The 17,156-nt window shown below is 38.8% G+C and overlaps 1 protein-coding gene across 5 annotated transcripts in view; it reads left to right on the top strand.

Annotated features, from left to right (window-relative positions):
• Window positions 1-17,156, top strand: part of myo18ab (myosin XVIIIA b) — a 160,162-nt gene that overhangs the window by 107,873 nt on the left and 35,133 nt on the right. For all 5 annotated transcript variants that reach the window (XM_051397912.1, XM_051397913.1, XM_051397910.1 and 2 more), the window contains 9 exons: window positions 537-648; window positions 4,671-4,798; window positions 5,945-6,099; window positions 6,637-6,760; window positions 8,195-8,302; window positions 8,414-8,506; window positions 10,858-10,968; window positions 13,932-14,036; window positions 14,238-14,384. In XM_051397912.1, the coding sequence (XP_051253872.1) occupies window positions 537-648; window positions 4,671-4,798; window positions 5,945-6,099; window positions 6,637-6,760; window positions 8,195-8,302; window positions 8,414-8,506; window positions 10,858-10,968; window positions 13,932-14,036; window positions 14,238-14,384 (1,083 nt within the window). The remainder of the gene's footprint in view (window positions 1-536; window positions 649-4,670; window positions 4,799-5,944; window positions 6,100-6,636; window positions 6,761-8,194; window positions 8,303-8,413; window positions 8,507-10,857; window positions 10,969-13,931; window positions 14,037-14,237; window positions 14,385-17,156) is intronic.

A 17,156-nucleotide genomic window follows, 5' to 3' on the forward strand; every position in this document is an offset into this window, starting at 1 on the left:
GGATGAGCAAGTACGCCATTATCTGTGTCTGTTGAAACAGCTAAATTATCTGTGTTTGTGTCCGTACTCGGACAGATGTAGTTGGTGCTTAAGCCTGCCTGAAGTTTAAGCCTGAAATTGATATGAGTTGATCAGAAGTTGCTATATTAATAAGGAAACTATTTACAGAACAGCCTCAGAATGGATCTTCAGAACCATATTTTTGATCACAAGAGTAAGAGAACTATTGACACATTATTTTTAAACTTTTACAGAATTGTATTGCAAGTGATACACTGAGGGTCACACATAGCATGATGATTTTTCAGAAGAGCCTCTAGTAATCACATCATGATAAGACCCACTGTGATTTTAGCGAGTTACTCTCATCAGTAGCCATTTCAGTCCTGCACCAAGAGCAACTAAACTTTCCTCCATGTCTCTGTGTTTCTATTTGGGCTCCAACTCATGAAAACCTGCAGACCTCCGAGGTTAATCTATGGAGACAGATGTGTTCTTGTTGTCATAGCAACCACTTCTTCTCTCTGATCCACCAGGCCAAGTTTGACACCATGAAAAAACAGATGGAGTCCATGGAGATGGAGGTGATGGAGGCTCGACTCATCAGGGCTTCTGAGCTCAATGGAGAGATGGATGATGACGACACAGGTCAGACACACTCCTCCATACACATACACACACACACACACACACACACACACACACACACACACACACAATGTGGACAGAATAGCAAAAACGCCCCAGAACAGCAGTAATTACCAAACTGCTGAGACTTGTGATGTTAATTTTATGTTGCTTTAAAAACTCACTCATAAAGATGCTAATTGTCAGACAAAGCTGCTGGACACCCACACAGGTTGTTGGCTGATTAGATGTCTCCTCAGGACTGTGTGGAAGTGTACAGGATCAAGCCTGAGTGACAGTTCTTTGGGTTTTGTCACATCTGTTGAGGTGGAACAACTTAAAAGTGCTATGAGCAATATTTCTGTTAAAATAATGTTAAATAGCTCTACCTCCCAACAGCCATTACTGATATAGACTGTCCAGTCAGGAACATAGGTTTCCCAGTTCTCTCAATAGGGCTGCAGCTATCGATTATTTTAGCATTCGAGTATTCTGCTGATTATGCTGTAAATAAAACAGCCCCTTTAAATGAAAAACTAATTGGTTTCAGTGTCTTCTCCTAAGTAAATTTTCCTACCCCAAAGCTTCAGCATCTTGCTCAAGGCTTCGACATGTGGCACCAGGAGCCGGGGATCGAACCCACAACCTTCCGATTAAGGAACGACCCGCTCAATTCAATTCAATTCAATTCAGTTTTATTTGTATAGCGCCAATTCATAACAGAAGTCATCTCAGGACACTTTTCAAATACAGCAGGTCTAGACCGAACTCCTTATAACATTATTTACAGAGACCCAACAGTACCACCATGAGCAAGCACTTGGCGACAAGGACAAGGAAAAACTGCCTGTTAAAAGGCAGAAACCTAGGACAGATCCTCCGGCTCTAGGTGGGTGGTCGTCTGTCTCGACCAGTTGGGGGGAGAGAGGGAGGGAGGGAGGGAGAGAGAGAGAGACAGAGAGACAGTAGCAACAACTACACTAATAGTAGTGACTGATGATGATGAACATGACAACAGCAACGATGGGGGCCAATGAGCAGTGACAATAGTACTAATAGTAACTGTAGTAATAATATTAATAATAATAATAACAATAATATCAGTGATATTAGCAATGGCAGTTAAGCAGGATCATGGCAGGAGGCTCCACCAGGATCCATGAGAACCTTAAGTTCTCTCTTAAGTGCCCGTCATCGTTTTTTTGTATGTTTCAAAGAGAAAACCCAACGGTTACAAAGTTGATTATCTTGGCTAGATGAGAAAAGAAGCATCAGTTGCTGGGCAAAGGACATAAAAGTTGTTGGATTTAGTATTTAGCATTTCCTAAACTGAGCTAAGATAGGATGACATCAGATAAGATAGAATTCCTGATCATAACTTAAGACTTATTTTAGGAATTTATGTAGTAAGGCCACTGTTTTCTTTGTCAAGCTCTGGTTAGCACATTCACAGCCTAACTGTACCTGTGTGTTACCTGCCGATCCTACCCTTTTAAGGAAGGTTGAGTCTAGCAGGTTTGTTGTTTGGTCTCTTTCCTGGTGTGTGAGGGGTAGTTGCGTAATTTAGTCACCCAGTAGGTGTGTTAATAAGCTCAGGTTGCAGTATAATAGTTACAACTGTATGTGGTGTTTGCTGCCACAGAAAAGAAACAAAAAGTCCCAGTTCACTTAACATTACTACAGCGTCTTCTCTACTCACACAGCAGAGCCTGTCCCGACTGTGGACAGCTAGTTAGCTACTTGGCAGATGCGAGTCAGGTTAAAGACAATTAAAGTAACTGGAGATCTCCAAGATACGCTTTGACCTGGAAGCAGCACACGATGAGATGAATGATTGATTGAGAAGGATCCCGTTCATCTTACAAAGCAGCACTACCAGGATTGAGTGCTTGCACATATTATGTGGGATTTTGTTGTATTCCAACATGTGTTCACACTGAGAGAGTTCTCAAGACCAATTCTTAAGAACCTGACGTGATGACTTGTTTAGTCTGACCAATGGTACAAAACTATACAGCACATTTACTATGATATAAAAGAGATATAACCAGACCAGCAAACCAGACATTGAAAGCAGAGAAAGTTGCTATTTCAGCTTAAATGACATAAAGGGACAGTTAACCCCAAAATCAAAAATACATATTATTCTTCTTAACTGAAGTGCTATTTATCCATCTAGAGTTCTGGAGTTTTGTCCATCTGCGCAGTGATGTGCAAAGAAAATAGTTCCTACATGAAACTGGGTCATGATTTTGCATGTGCCACCTGGTTCCATTATATTGAGAGAAGGCAGACATCTCCAAAACTCAGCAACTCACACCAAAACTATCTAGATGGATAAATAGCCCTACAGGGAAGAGGAAAAATATTAGTTTTTATTCTGGGGGGAACTGTCCTTTTGAACAATTAATTGATTAATTTATCATTTTCATCACCACATCAAATACAACACCAAAAACTACAGCCTCAAAAACAACCAGTTGAATTAATGCTTCTCTGACAAATCCTCAATAACAATAACAGATGAGGTCAGATTACACTAAAATTTACTTTTTAAAAGCTATTCCAAACAGAAAATTGTGTTGAAGAAAAGCAAAATTGGTCACATTGAGTCTTTCTATAATAATACTGAAACTAAACTTGATTCTGTCAACAATCCGTAAACAGAACCTCAACAAATGAGCACTAAGTTGAGTGAACATCAGTCTCAATCTAATTGGTTTTTTTGGTTTTTTTTGTCCACTCCCAGTCTGAACTATACACACACATACTCCCACACACACGTTTAAACCGGAGTAATTCCCTAAAAGGTCCAGTGTGAGTCCTTTAGTGGAGGAGCAGGAACCGTGGGGGTGGTGATCAATGCTTTGACAAAAGCCAAGAAAAATGTGAAGAAGTACATTAGAAATGGATCCGTGTAAAGTGAAAAATGAAGTAAGGATTCAGTTCCAGATGCCCTGCAGACTTTCTGAATGTACCATCGATTTTTCTGTGTGTCTTCATTCATGTTGCATAGGTGGGAACAGCTTTACTTGAATTTCGATAAATCAGTGAAATGACATAATGATGAAGGTATTTTTCATGACAGACTTGTCAGTATGTCAAATTTGTTTAGGTTGTGCCATATAGAGATATTGAGAGTATTGGAACGCACTAGGATTGAGCGAATACTTGGCTGAAACAAATCCATTACACATTATGGGCTTTTTACGAGTATCATGAGTAAAATATAATTTTTTTTCAATATGTGTCAGTTTACGAGTACAGAAGCAGTAAATATAACAAAAATAGTTTCATGTTTACATTAACAACATCTGGTTAGTCTAGACCACTTCTGGTTTAAGCTCCCACGGCCAATTAAGGACGCTCATATGTCCTAAAAACCAAATTGATTGGTCAGCCCACCATTGAAGAGCGAAACATCTCAACAGTACAACCAACAGCATCTCAACCAGTACAGCAACAGAGTAATACCACACTCACCCCCCTACTGTTTCTCGTTTTAACAGAAATAATCTTTCCATTCACTAATTAATTCCAGTCACATCTTCTTTGCCATTTGCCATTTTTTTGAGCGCTGTTAAGTTGTCAAGTCTTCCTGCCAATATTTCAAATTAAAAGACTGCCAGGAATTCAATGTGAAGCATCTGTGCAGGAAGTGAAAGAGTTTGCATGACGGCAGATTAAAAAAGGAGCAGAGCAGGAAAAAAGGAGGCTTCTTTTATTATCAAATAAAGATTTATTCGTTCTTTTATTTACTGGATGTTTGAACACTGGCAAACTGAAAACACCCAAAAGTGTTTTTTTCTTCCAGATCACTATTCATTTAGATGAGTATGAAATTATCATATATATCAAATATATTTTATGACACACAGAAGTTGATAATGTTTAGCTTAAATTTCCATTTCAAACTAATACTGTGGATTTGTGACACAATCTCTTTATTGAAGAATATATGCAGCAAGTGTACGTATATTCAGATAGAAACAAATGAAACAGAGTAGATAAAGCAAGCTGTGACTGTGATGATGATGTGACAGGAGGAGAGTGGAGGCTGAAGTATGAACGAGCCATCAGGGAGATTGAATTCACCAAGAAGAGACTGCAGCAGGAGTTTGATGACAAGCTGGAGGTGGAGCAGCAGAACAAACGGCAGTTGGAGAGGAGGGTGAGTGGACACACTGATACACAACTTCCATTAAGAGTCTATTACTTTGTGTTCCATCTCTATATAATGGCTACCATGAAGCCTGACTTTCTGTATATTGTAGAATTCAGTGATTTTTGTCTTTATATATTACAAGTAAGTTTAAAGCTTCTAAAAGGTGTGTTGATTGTGGCGGCCCCTGAGGACAAAAGTGGTAGTGTTTCTGCCACCTTGCTTACTGTAATTGATTTCAAGGAGAATCTGACCAAATGTTCTCGCTTTCTCGTTTGTTTATGTCGTTCATATATAGAGGCATCAGTATTAAAGTCAGACTGTTTCACAACCACTTAAAAACTCCTTGTAGTAGGTTTAAGTATTGAAGCATTGAATCAAATTCTATTTGGTGTCTATGGTACAATATAAACCTCTACCCAAATTAGACACTTCCATGCTGAATACTATTTGCTTGTTCTCTTACATTTAAATACTTGCAAATATTTAAATTCACAAACCAGTTCATAAGTACAAAACTGAAGCCTACATCAAGTCAAAAACAAGTTTAACCATGATTACAGACCTAGTAAGGGGCTGATCACACAGAGATGCATCACTAGATGCATGGCCTCTTCAAAAAAGCCTTGGCAAAGAGCGTCGGGGGGGAAAAACAGCTGGTGCGCTGGTGGAGCGAGGTAGCCTGCACAACCGGGCAATCAAATATGATTAACAGAAAATCTGTATTGAAGCAGACGTCAAGCTCTAGATGAGTAAACTCTAGCCTCATTTGAAAGAGGTTGATAACTGTGGTTACTTACGCCCCTGCTCTGTAGCTCTCTCACAGGCAAACAGCTAGCTAACTAGCAGGCTATCTACCTAACCTATTTACTGACATAGTAAACAGCATCAAAACAGGAAGGTCTGGGCCAAGTGTGACATTGACGAGTGGTGCAACTCCCCACCTTATGCTGATAAGTTGAAAATATTTAAACTTTTATGTGTGTCTAAAAACCGCTAGAAAGCCGCTACATACGCCAAATTATAATTCAAACCTATTTTCTGTTCTAATGTGACTGCAGTGTTTATAGCTTCCGAGTCATCAGACGTTGTTTCTCCACGTTGAAAACATGTCTTCTCCAGTCATGATTGATTTGGATGCGTTTGTTTTCGCAGATCACCGACCTGCAGGCTGATAACGAGGAGTCCCAGCGAAACATCCAGCAGCTGAAAAAGAAAACCCAACGGCTGACGTCCGAACTGCAGGACACCAAACTTCACCTGGAGGGCCAACAGAGCCGCAACCACGACCTGGAGAAGAAGCAGAGGAGGTCAGTACACACACACAGTCCTGTTTGAGCAGGGGACACACAGTTGTGTTACCTTATTCTGCTGGGTCTAGTGGTGTTGCTGTAGTAACAATGATAGCTGTAAAGAAGAAACTATATTGTGTTTCAGATTGTTTATAGCATCACGCTGTGCAGAGAGGACAGACAAGTCTCCAGCTCATTTGTTCAGCTGCTAAAATGTGTGTGTGTGTGTGTGTGTGTGTGTGTGTCTGTGTGTGTGTGTGTGTGTGTGTCTGTGTGTGTGTGTGTGTGTGTGTGTGTCTGTGTTTTAGCAAGGGAGGTACTCTGTAGCTGTACATGGGTTGCTGAATGTGTATGCTGTGGTTAAAACAGAGGTGATATATAAGATCTTTGTGAGCAGCTCAGCACATTTTAAATGATCCGATTTTTTTAATGAACTTTGGCCCTGTGAATTTTGCTTCTCAATGACATAGCAGGAGCAGTAGTTGTGCTTCATTGGAGTGTTTTTACAGTGTTAATATGCCGTGTGTGTAAATATGCATGTCTGTTTGCATGCAGGTTTGACAGTGAGCTGAGTGCGGCCCAGGAGGAGGTGCAGAGGGAGAGGACCCTGAGGGAGAAACTGGCCCGAGAGAAAGACATGCTGACCGGAGACGCTTTCAGCCTCCGACAGCAGTTGGAGGTGCGTTCCTGTGTGCACTTTGTGTTTCAAAACTCTGAGACTTCCTTTGTGTAATTACATACATGCTGTAGCCCCCAAATTATGTTACAGCCCCCAATGGCTCATAATTACACAAACAGGAGTTGCCAACAAACAAGTTTTATTTTCAAACAATGAAAAGATGAAAAATACCAGAATGAAAACTGAATTACTGCTCCCATCAGAAAAAAACAGAAACCACAAAACAATGTGAAGTCTCCTTCAGTTGGACAGTGACACAAGCTATATAGTCAGGCTGGAAGTGGAACAGAGAGAGAGCCAAAGTCTCTGCCCCCTATTTATTTGGTTTCTTAGATGAGGAGCTCAACCAGACCTGAGAGGAAGTGGCCCTCCTATGATATGATTATCAAACCATGTTAACCTTCATATTTCTGAATCTCTGAATGTTTCTGTGCTACAAACTGCCTGTGGTGCTGCATGATATGGTAAAGAATCATATTTCTATTATTTTGACAAATATGATTCACGATTAGTGGGAATGATTTTTGCATCACATTTTTCATTTTCACTGAAAAAACCTGTACAAATCATGATGCTGTGACATTTGTTGGGGTCTGTACCAAACAAACATGTTTTTTTACATCTTAAAAATCAGAATGTGAAACAAACAGATAAAATACAAAAATGAACTCTTATTTTATTTTATGAAGATAGCACCTTTTAAACTAATTAAATAAAAGTGCTTTACAAGCGATTGACAAAACAGACAAAAAGGATTAAGAGACGAATGCATGCCAAAACAACATAAAGAGAAGCCTAATTAAATAGAGACTAAGACTATTCAAAAATAAAAGCTGAGTAGTTAAGATAATAAAATATAGCTATAAAAGCAATAAAAAATAGAATTATTAAATACGACTTGATTATAATAAAACCTTATGTATAAAGAAAACAGAATACAAAGCATGTAGAGGTTCCTAAATGGAATAGAAACAGAATATGACCTAAAGCTGTGTTCGCAATGATGTTTAATTTTATTATTTTTCATGACCATTTTTATGTTATTTTTGTCTACCTCATGTTAATAAGTTACATTAAGTGAACTATTCCAAGATGTTTTTGGCTGCACCATTTCAGCAATTAAAAAAACAATTTTATCCATATCCTCCTGTAATTTAACATCTCTTATTTGGTCTGTGGTAACTTGTGGATCTTGATTGCATCTGTATTACAGCTCAGCAGGTTTGCACTTTGCATGTCCACACAGCATGAGTTTGTAATTATGTTGTTTGCAATTCTGTTTTTCTGTGTGTGTTCACCTGTTAACTACCTGCTGAGCTCAGTAAATAATTCTTCAGCCTTCCCTCAACACATGTATGTCTGTGTTCGATGTTCACACTGTAACCGTGTGACCGTCCCCTCCTCCCCGACTCACTGTTACCATCTGTCCTGCAGGACAAGGACCTGGAGGTGTGCGCGGTCAACCTGAAGCTGGACCAGCTGGAGGCTGAGCTGCAGGACCTCAACTCCCAGGAATCCAAGGACGAGGCATCACTGGCCAAGGTCTTCTTACATTTCTTTCTCTGTGGTTCTTCTTTATGTTTGATTGTGTTTTTTTGCTTGGTTTTGCATTTTTGCTCTTAAGGTTTCATGCTGAAACTGTACTGTATTCAGGTGAGGAAGCAGCTACGCGACATGGAGGCCAAGGTGAAGGACCAGGAAGAGGAGCTGGATGAGCAGGCTGGAACCATTCAGATGTTGGAGCAGGTACAGACAAAGCACAGTGCTCCATCACAGGAATCAACACAATCTTAAAGCCGCATTTCTTTTCTTTTTTTACTCACTGGGGGGCACTTGAACACAAAAATAAGCTGACCAACAAAGGCGTATTATTTATAGTTTATTGACCAATAAAAACACTGAATTATTTTGCTGTTACAATAAAACGTCAATACTTAATAGGCCACAAAATTGAAAATAACCAGTAAGAGTTTCAGATTTAGCAATTATCTAAGCTTAAAGCTAATATTTCATATCACAAATCTAAACTCTGCTTTCATTTAGTCTGCACATGTAGGAGATTGGTGATCTCCTATATCTCTCAGTCCCTTGTCTGACGACCTGTGAGCTCCTCCCTGAGGGCGGGGGGGTAAGCCAGTCACTGAAGTTGGTCTTGAAGTTGGCAGCTTTCTGGTGAAGCCCAGACACAGTTGCGTGTGTGTCTCTGCCAGAGTACACAGTACCTCTGGCCAAGTATGATTTTACAGCACATTTTTGCATACTTTCCAGCCTTTTAGCCTGGTCTAGTCAGGGAACTGCATACTCCATGTAGCCAGTGAAGATGGAAACCAGTTCAGGTTCTCCAACACAAAATTTCTTCAGCGTAAAACCCTTCCTATTGGCTGAGGTCAGCCTGTGGTCCACCTTTGCAAGTTATCACTTTAAAAACTTATTGTGGCTAAAAAGTAAGCAAGTAGTTGCCTATATACACATCCAGACAACATTAGCATTGATTTGGAGTGGTGTTTGTGTCTACCTGATGAATGTAAGTTCAATATTCAGTAACTCTGAGCTACGGCAACTCTCTCATGAGCTGCTAAATGCTCCATTACGTTCATCTCTAACTGTCTGTCTGTTGTTTGCTGCTGCAGGTAGTGAGTTCACACTGCCATTTAAATGTGTTTTAAAACCAAAGCAATGAGCTAAAAGAGGCTAAAGGGAACTGCAAAACTTCTCGTCCTTGTGTCAGTTTTTAACTTAACTCTATCCACCTAACTCCCTATGGCCTCTATTCAATACCATACTGACACACAGTGTTCTCGGTGCAGTATTTTCACACACAGACACTAACAAAATGTCCTGTTAGAGCTGGGATTGTAGCTATTACACCACTGTGCTGGATGTGATAGGTGTGTGTAATGAATATTTAGTTTGTACTTGTTTACTCGAGTTTGACTCAGTATTATTGCCCTTCCAAGCTCTTGCCAAACAAAAAAACGAAACAATATTATAGCCCCGTGTTAGTTGACATAGACTCTGTTGATACAAGATGGAGGAATGTCTCCTTTAAAAATGACTAATATTACACTGATACCATAAGCTCATACACTAGGAAGAAGGCTACTATAGGCTTAGGCAGTTATGATATGATATAGTGGGATACTACTACTGCTACTGTTACTGTATACTACTAATAGTACTTATTTTCATTTGATAGGCACAAATTCAGTTTACATAGAACATTTCTTTACAATTATCCATTTATATCCACAGCTGATTTCCAATGCCCTTCAACACATACACATACCTAGACTACTGTTTGAAATGATTTGGGGAAATGCACTCTGTTGTCTTTCTGACAGTTAGATGAGCTGATCGATATCATTCTCATATTAGCAGAGCTGATTTTAGGATGTAGGTAGCCTAGCTTAGCATAATCCTCTCACTTGTTGCAGGAATGTGTATACTTTTGTAAAGCTAACTGATAATATTAATGCTACTTTCTAACTTCATGCTGCCTGCTTTGTGAGATATTTATAAAAGTGCTGTGTTTCTGTCACACAGCATCATGTGTAGACCTCATTGTCAAAATTTCACATAAATTATATTGCTGTGAAAGCCTTACTTCCTGTTTCCAGTTAGTGGCGCTATTTTGTCAGTGATAATAATAATACACAATGTGAAGTTTGGTGGAGATTGGACAACACTTCCTCTTTCGTGGCGAAACATTGAAATGAATAGCCAAGCCACGTACACGCTGTTCTGTGCACTGTCACAAATAGCTGTGATGGTCTTTAGACTGCACTGATCAGTCTTGAGTCGCTCTGCCCACTAAATTCAAAATGGCCTGTTGGGTTTGGGGTATGGGTCCCAAGAGGCTTTTTTGTTCGTCTTGTCATGATCCACGTTTTCATGTATATGGGTGCTGCAGTTTAGGGAGATGCTGTTGGGCCGCGTTTCACAAGTTTTTAAACATGTTGCGGCTGTCAAAAATGCTGAAAAATATTAATAATTCCTTTGTATTTTAATAGCTTGGGGCCTAATGAGGTTTAAAATCATTGAAGTGTTCCCTTAAGCCCGGATGAGAGCAGAGTGTACAATGTGGTTCTTTTTTTCAGGCAAAGCTGCGTCTGGAGATGGAGATGGAGCGTTTGCGTCAGACCCATTCCAAGGAGGTCGAGAGCAAAGATGACGAGGTGGAGGACATCAGACAGTCCTGCAGTAAGAAGGTATGGAGGTTCAACACATGTACCCGCACACATTATAATACTGCTGTTAAAGTCTACTCTCGCTTTAGCTTTTTGCTTTACAGTTGTGATTAAACGTGTGAGAGAAGCAGGGCTAAAATGTGTGGAAGGTAAAGACTAGCCACAGAAAGAGTGACAGGAAAAGAAAGAACAAAAGACAAATGAGACAATGAAAACACTTTGGTGACAACAGCAGAAAATAGAATACTGTAATAAATAAAATATAAATAAAATGCTGTATACAGTATAAAGTGACTTTACAAGAGGTCTCTGTTCAGCACCACAACACATAACAAAAGAGCAGCAGTCAGACCAATTTTGTGGCCCTTATGGTTATTAAGTAGTCACTGGAGCCTGTAACCCCAACATCCGAGGGACCTTTATTTGAAATACAGTAGGTTTATATTAGAGACAGGCAATAACAATAATAATATCTAATAACCTCTGTTTTGTAAATGATGATATTCACTGATTGATTTCCATCTTTACCTGTTGTCTTGGTAAATTCAGCATAACTTCCATTTCCACAGCACCAATTCCATCAATCTGACAAGGGAGTTAGGTCACACTGACTGCTCTGCTGCTCTTGCTTTCTACTCTCTTACAGAAATCCAGTTTTTATTCACATATAACGTAGTGTTTTCCACCAACACTTCTGCGCAGATACTTCACATTAAAAGCCTTCCGGCAGCTTAAATGACCTTTTCCTCTAGGCCTTTAATTTGAAACGTACAGGAAAATGAACTGACTGTAGCTCAACCCCGATTGCAAAAAACAAAACAAAAGAGAAGGATTGGAAATAATTAGTGACTTAAAACAGAACTTGTGTTAAAAAGAGGTTTAAATGACACAAGGTATGTCAATTAATGTTATGCTGAATTTACAGTGAGCCATTATAGTGCAAATAACCCAACCCCTGCATTTCTTAGCGACCAATCTTTATTTGTTTGTGGTTTTATTTAAGAATGTATGGTATTTGTGGTAGGTTTAGTAACTAACTACTATACTTACTGTAGTATTGTTTCTCCTAAAAATGTATCTTTTCTTATTTGTTAATATATCAGCATAATGGCTCCTATTGGCGGCTTTACTGCCATATGATATCAGTATGGTGGAGGAGTGTTTGTGTGGGTGGCAGAGCGAGTGAGTGTGTGCTTTGCTGTTGTAATCTGGGTGCATCTTTAGCGTTGTTGCTATTAGCTGCTGTTTTTTTATATTTGTTTTGCTCTACAAGCGCTGACCGCCCCATCAGTGGCCTCCTCATTAGCCCACGCATAATTAGCTTTTTCTACACTTACACAAGCTGGGAGCACTGTGTCTGCACTGTGACATTTACATAGTGATGAATTATATGATGATAGATTCTGCTAATACATAACTGAAGGAAACAGCCTTATATACACTGCACAATCAGCCTGCTCATTTTTATACATCCAATGTATTTGAAAATACAAGTTCTTGTTAACTGGACAGTGTTAGAATTGATTGAGGATGCTGATGTCAGTCGAATGCAGCAAGATGTCTCCACAGCTACTGACTGCGTTGCCTTGGAAATTGTCATAGATCATTTTTATTTAATATATATATCTGCTTGGGAACCAGAATCTGCAGAGGCCATGATATTTAATTGGCTCTGGCAGATGGGCCCGGCCACCCTTCCATACAAACTAAATTCTACCTGTCCTGGATGCCGTCAGGCCAATCACAACCCTTTCAGCCTCTTTAGAAAGTCCCCCTACTTCTGACTTGATATATTAGCGCGGTAAACAGTTTCCTAATAAATTTATAGTCTCAATCTCTAGTTTCAGTTCAGTTCAGTCTTCCATACAGCATGATGTTCATTTAGTAAATAATGGTCCCATTTAGAGTAAAATAGATGATAAAGCAGGGTATGCTTTAGGGCGTGAATACTTTATGATTGACAGGTCATTCTCAGTGAGTCTGTCCAGCTCAACGCATCAAACTCAGATATACTGTCAAACTAGGCGGTGCTGATCAAATATATATCAAGATTCTGTCACTGTGGTGACTATTTCTCAACTAAAATCTTTTCACAAACATATTTTAGTGTACTGTTTATCTGTAATTTGAGAAAATGTGTGATCATAGCTTATCCAATTGCATCTAGAGAAATTTTGGTCTGCACCAGTTAATATCGCTCCTTGGAAATCAAAAATGAACTGAGAAGTTCCAGACTAATTTGCATTTGCGAATTAGTCTGGCGATGCCAGGCTGGATAGTTCTGGTCTCATTAAGATGATCACTAAAGATTTTGATGCCCCCCTTCGCCAAATCTTTTTTTTCTCAAACATGGTATCTCAAAAATGAAAATAACTGGATATTTATTGTCCTCAAACGATGAGGATCCTGACAAACTATCAGCCCAGTATCAAAGCCCATTTGATTTTAATATTAAATAGACTAAGCTCATTTATGAGTCTGAACCCTCTCCCTTGTCAACACTACACACAAGACAGTTTATAATCCTGTTGGCATGAAACTCAGTTAACATTCATTCATGACCCCTCTGTAGTCTTTTTTAATGAAATCAACAGTGCAGCCTTTAGGGACACTAACAGGACTTTCAAGGGCATTAGACTTGTTATTTAAACATTTAGAAGTCTATACTGTGGCCTGATAGCTCACCTGGTAGAAGTGGTGCCCCATGTACCAAGGCTGAGTCCTTGCTGCTGCAGCCATGGTTTCAGGTCTGAACCATGGCCCTTTGCTGCATGTCATCCCCGCTCTCCCACTTTCCAATCTATGTTGAGCTGTTCTCTCAATAAAGGTAAAAAGGCCCAAAAATAGATTTAACAAAAACAACAAAGGTCTAACCTGTATATTGATTATTGTCATTGGCCATATGTTCACTACTTTTTCTACTCCTGTGTAATAAGAACTATGAATGTACTCATTTCTATGGATGTTTGTGTGTGTTTGTCCAGCTGAAGCAAATGGAAGTCCAGCTCGAAGAAGAGTACGATGAGAAGCAGAAGGTGCTGAAAGAGAAGAGAGAGCTGGAGTCGAAGCTTCTGTCAGCACAGGACAAGGTAACTACTCTGCACATGCACCTAGAACGGGATGTGAGATGGATCATTTAAAAAACACCTTGCTGTGATTTCCTTTCAAATAGTAAAGTCAAAGGTTAGTTGGTCACTCCAGTAAAGTTTGAATGTTATTAGGTTTTGACCAAATAGTTAATCCCTGATATATCAGTTGAGACACCAAACCTCCCTGTACCTGTTTCCCAGGTGAGAAGTGGTGACATTGAGACTGAGAAGCGTTTGAGGAAGGACCTGAAGAGAACCAAGGCTCTGCTGGCTGATGCCCAAATCATGTTGGACCATATAAAGAACAACGCACCCAGCAAGAGGGAGATCGCCCAGCTCAAGAACCAGGTATGGCTATGGACATCATCGCATGTACACTTACTGCAGCAGGTACAAAGAACAGCTACAATATAAAGTCAATAAAAACAATGAATTGGTAATGTAGGGCAGTCCCAACCCATAAAGAGACTTGTAAACCAGTAACAGAACATTAAAATCAATCCTAAAAGATCTAACTAAAGTTGGACTGATATGTTCTCTATTTCTTGTTCTAGATAATTAACTAAGAATTAACTGTAATTTATTAATGGAATGTTTTTGAAGACAGGTAAAAAGAGTGTTACAGTAGTCTTATCTACTTGAAATAAACACATGAATGAGTTTTTCAGCATCTTGTTGGGATAGGAATGGCCGTACTTATGTGGGATTTCAAATGTGTCTAATATTTTTGTTTGTGGACCAACTAATAACATTTTCACCATGTTATTTAACAACGTTGGACTGCATCCACTAGTTTATTGCAGCCAAATTAGTTGGTAAATGGCATAGGCTTTGGTCATTCTCAGTGTTGGGCAAGTTACTTTTAAAAAGTAATTAGTTACAGTTACTAGTTACTTCTTCCAAAAAGTAACTAAATTAGTTACTCAGTTACAAATTATAAAAGTAACTAGTTACTTCAGAAAGTAACTATTGTGTTACTTTCAAGTAAATTTTCAAAGCTCAAATGTGAGCCCACCTCCACCCCTCTTTAACGGAACTTAAAATACATGTGCATGTTCAATTATTTATGATAAATCTGAATATTATAATGAAATGGACACTTAATACAATCCATTATTAACAGAAACAATGTACACAAATCTAAACTATTTTAATGTTGCTGTGGGACAAAGTGAGACTAGCCTCCAATCAAATGCCATGTATGTAGATATTATGTTCATATAGTGGATCCATACAAATAACACAATAGATGTTTTGGAACTTTTGATATTTATGGGCCCTCAACAGGCCACAACTGGGCAAAATTCAATTATGCTTGTTAAGCACTATACCAAAAATAAATAACAAATATATACACTCTTTGTAGTGCAAATAAAACAAAAAAAACTTCAGACAATTGGTAGATATACTGTACTTCAAGTATTTTCTTCCTCGAAAAAGTAGAACAGTGTAACAATGCGAGGTGCTTTCAATCTAACTGAAAAGTACAATGTATAGCAAAACTAAGGAATCCAAATATAAACAGGTAATACATAAGAAATAAAAAATACATCTCCATAAAAATAAATCTCTTTCTCTGGCCATTGACGATCTCACTTCAAGAGGCTGCAGCCAGCCAACAAATAAATCTAAATTAAATGATGCTCTTTAAGCAATGTACCAAAAATGTATTCAAACAATATATACACTCTTTTTAGTGCAAATGTAATAAGATACAACACAACTGGCCATACCTGTCTCTCGTTGACTGACTCTCTTGTGTTGTTCGTTGTTAGTCCGACTATGCGTGCTTTCAAACACCCGCCCAACTCTACCTCTGATTGGCTTACCATGAAATTTTACTCAACCTCAGCCAATCGCCAGCATTTATGCGCTTGTCTCGTGCACTGCCCACTAACCAAGGAAGAACAGTAAAAAAAGTATTGCCTCTCGGCTCAGAGATCTAGTTGGTCTGATGACAAAAACAGCTTCAATTATAGTAACGCGCCGCATTTTTTGGCAGTAACGGTAACGGCGTTATTAAGATGGGAAGAGTGATCAATTAGATTACTCGTTACTGGAAAAAGTAACGCCGTTACTTATAACGCCGTTATTCCCATCACTGGTCATTATTAACATTGTGTGTTGAGATTTGACTCCAAGGAATACAAAGATTTGCATAGAACAGTAACGGATGGGACCCCCACTAGGGGTCGCCAAAGCTTCCCGGTGGGTTGCGGGGACTGCTTCATTTTAAAGGATGTAAGACAACTTAAAAATATAGATACAGTAGGCAGCATTTGTGTAAAGAAAAGTGAATGAAATTTTTATTTTTAAAGCTTATATTATTATTTATGATCTAAACCTTGAAGACCTGAACACAAGCTACATTCATCCTGCATTAGAAAATTTCAATAACCAACCAACCAAAGAGCTAGTCGAAAGATGGCCAAGCATCAGGGAGAAGGAAACACTGAATTTGTCAAAAAAGAAGCCCATTAAGTATGTAAGATTTTAAAAACATCATACAAACAGATAATTGTAGAAAATGTTTATAAGAATATAAGGAAAACTCATCTCTGATCAATATTCACAGGAAATAATCTGCTCAAATTTCATCCAAATTGGGTTTTGTACAGTTAATCAGTTGTTCTCTACTGTTATTGTGCATTGAATATTATATGAAATATTCATAAAATATGTCACTGAGTCAGAGGTTGTCATCAGTTTATTCAATGATAGAAAAGGGCTGTCAAGAAGAAAAAGGTTGTGGGAACCAGTGATCTAGAACACATAATATCTATTTCTCTCTCTCTGAAAAAAGCAAAGAACTACTGTTGTATTCAACACTATGGACTGGTACCAGAATCAACTGATACTATGGAACAGTGACTGTACATTTAATTGACCAACATGAAAAAGTACATTAGGTATTAACCCATTAATGTCCACAGTGGCATTTTACAGCACTCACAGTGCTAGCTGAGTAAAACACAAATCCCCTGAAATGTTAGAAATCAGTCATAGCAAATCGGTACAGCGCAAGTTTTTCTTAAGATACTTATTTTTGTCATTCGTCTCAAGGGATTTCAGAGCTTCATAATTTTTGATACACACACATTCTGTACTTTGACCATATGG

The sequence above is a fragment of the Dicentrarchus labrax genome, unplaced genomic scaffold, assembly GCF_905237075.1.
Source record: "Dicentrarchus labrax unplaced genomic scaffold, dlabrax2021, whole genome shotgun sequence".
In the NCBI taxonomy this organism is placed as follows: Eukaryota; Metazoa; Chordata; class Actinopteri; family Moronidae; genus Dicentrarchus; species Dicentrarchus labrax.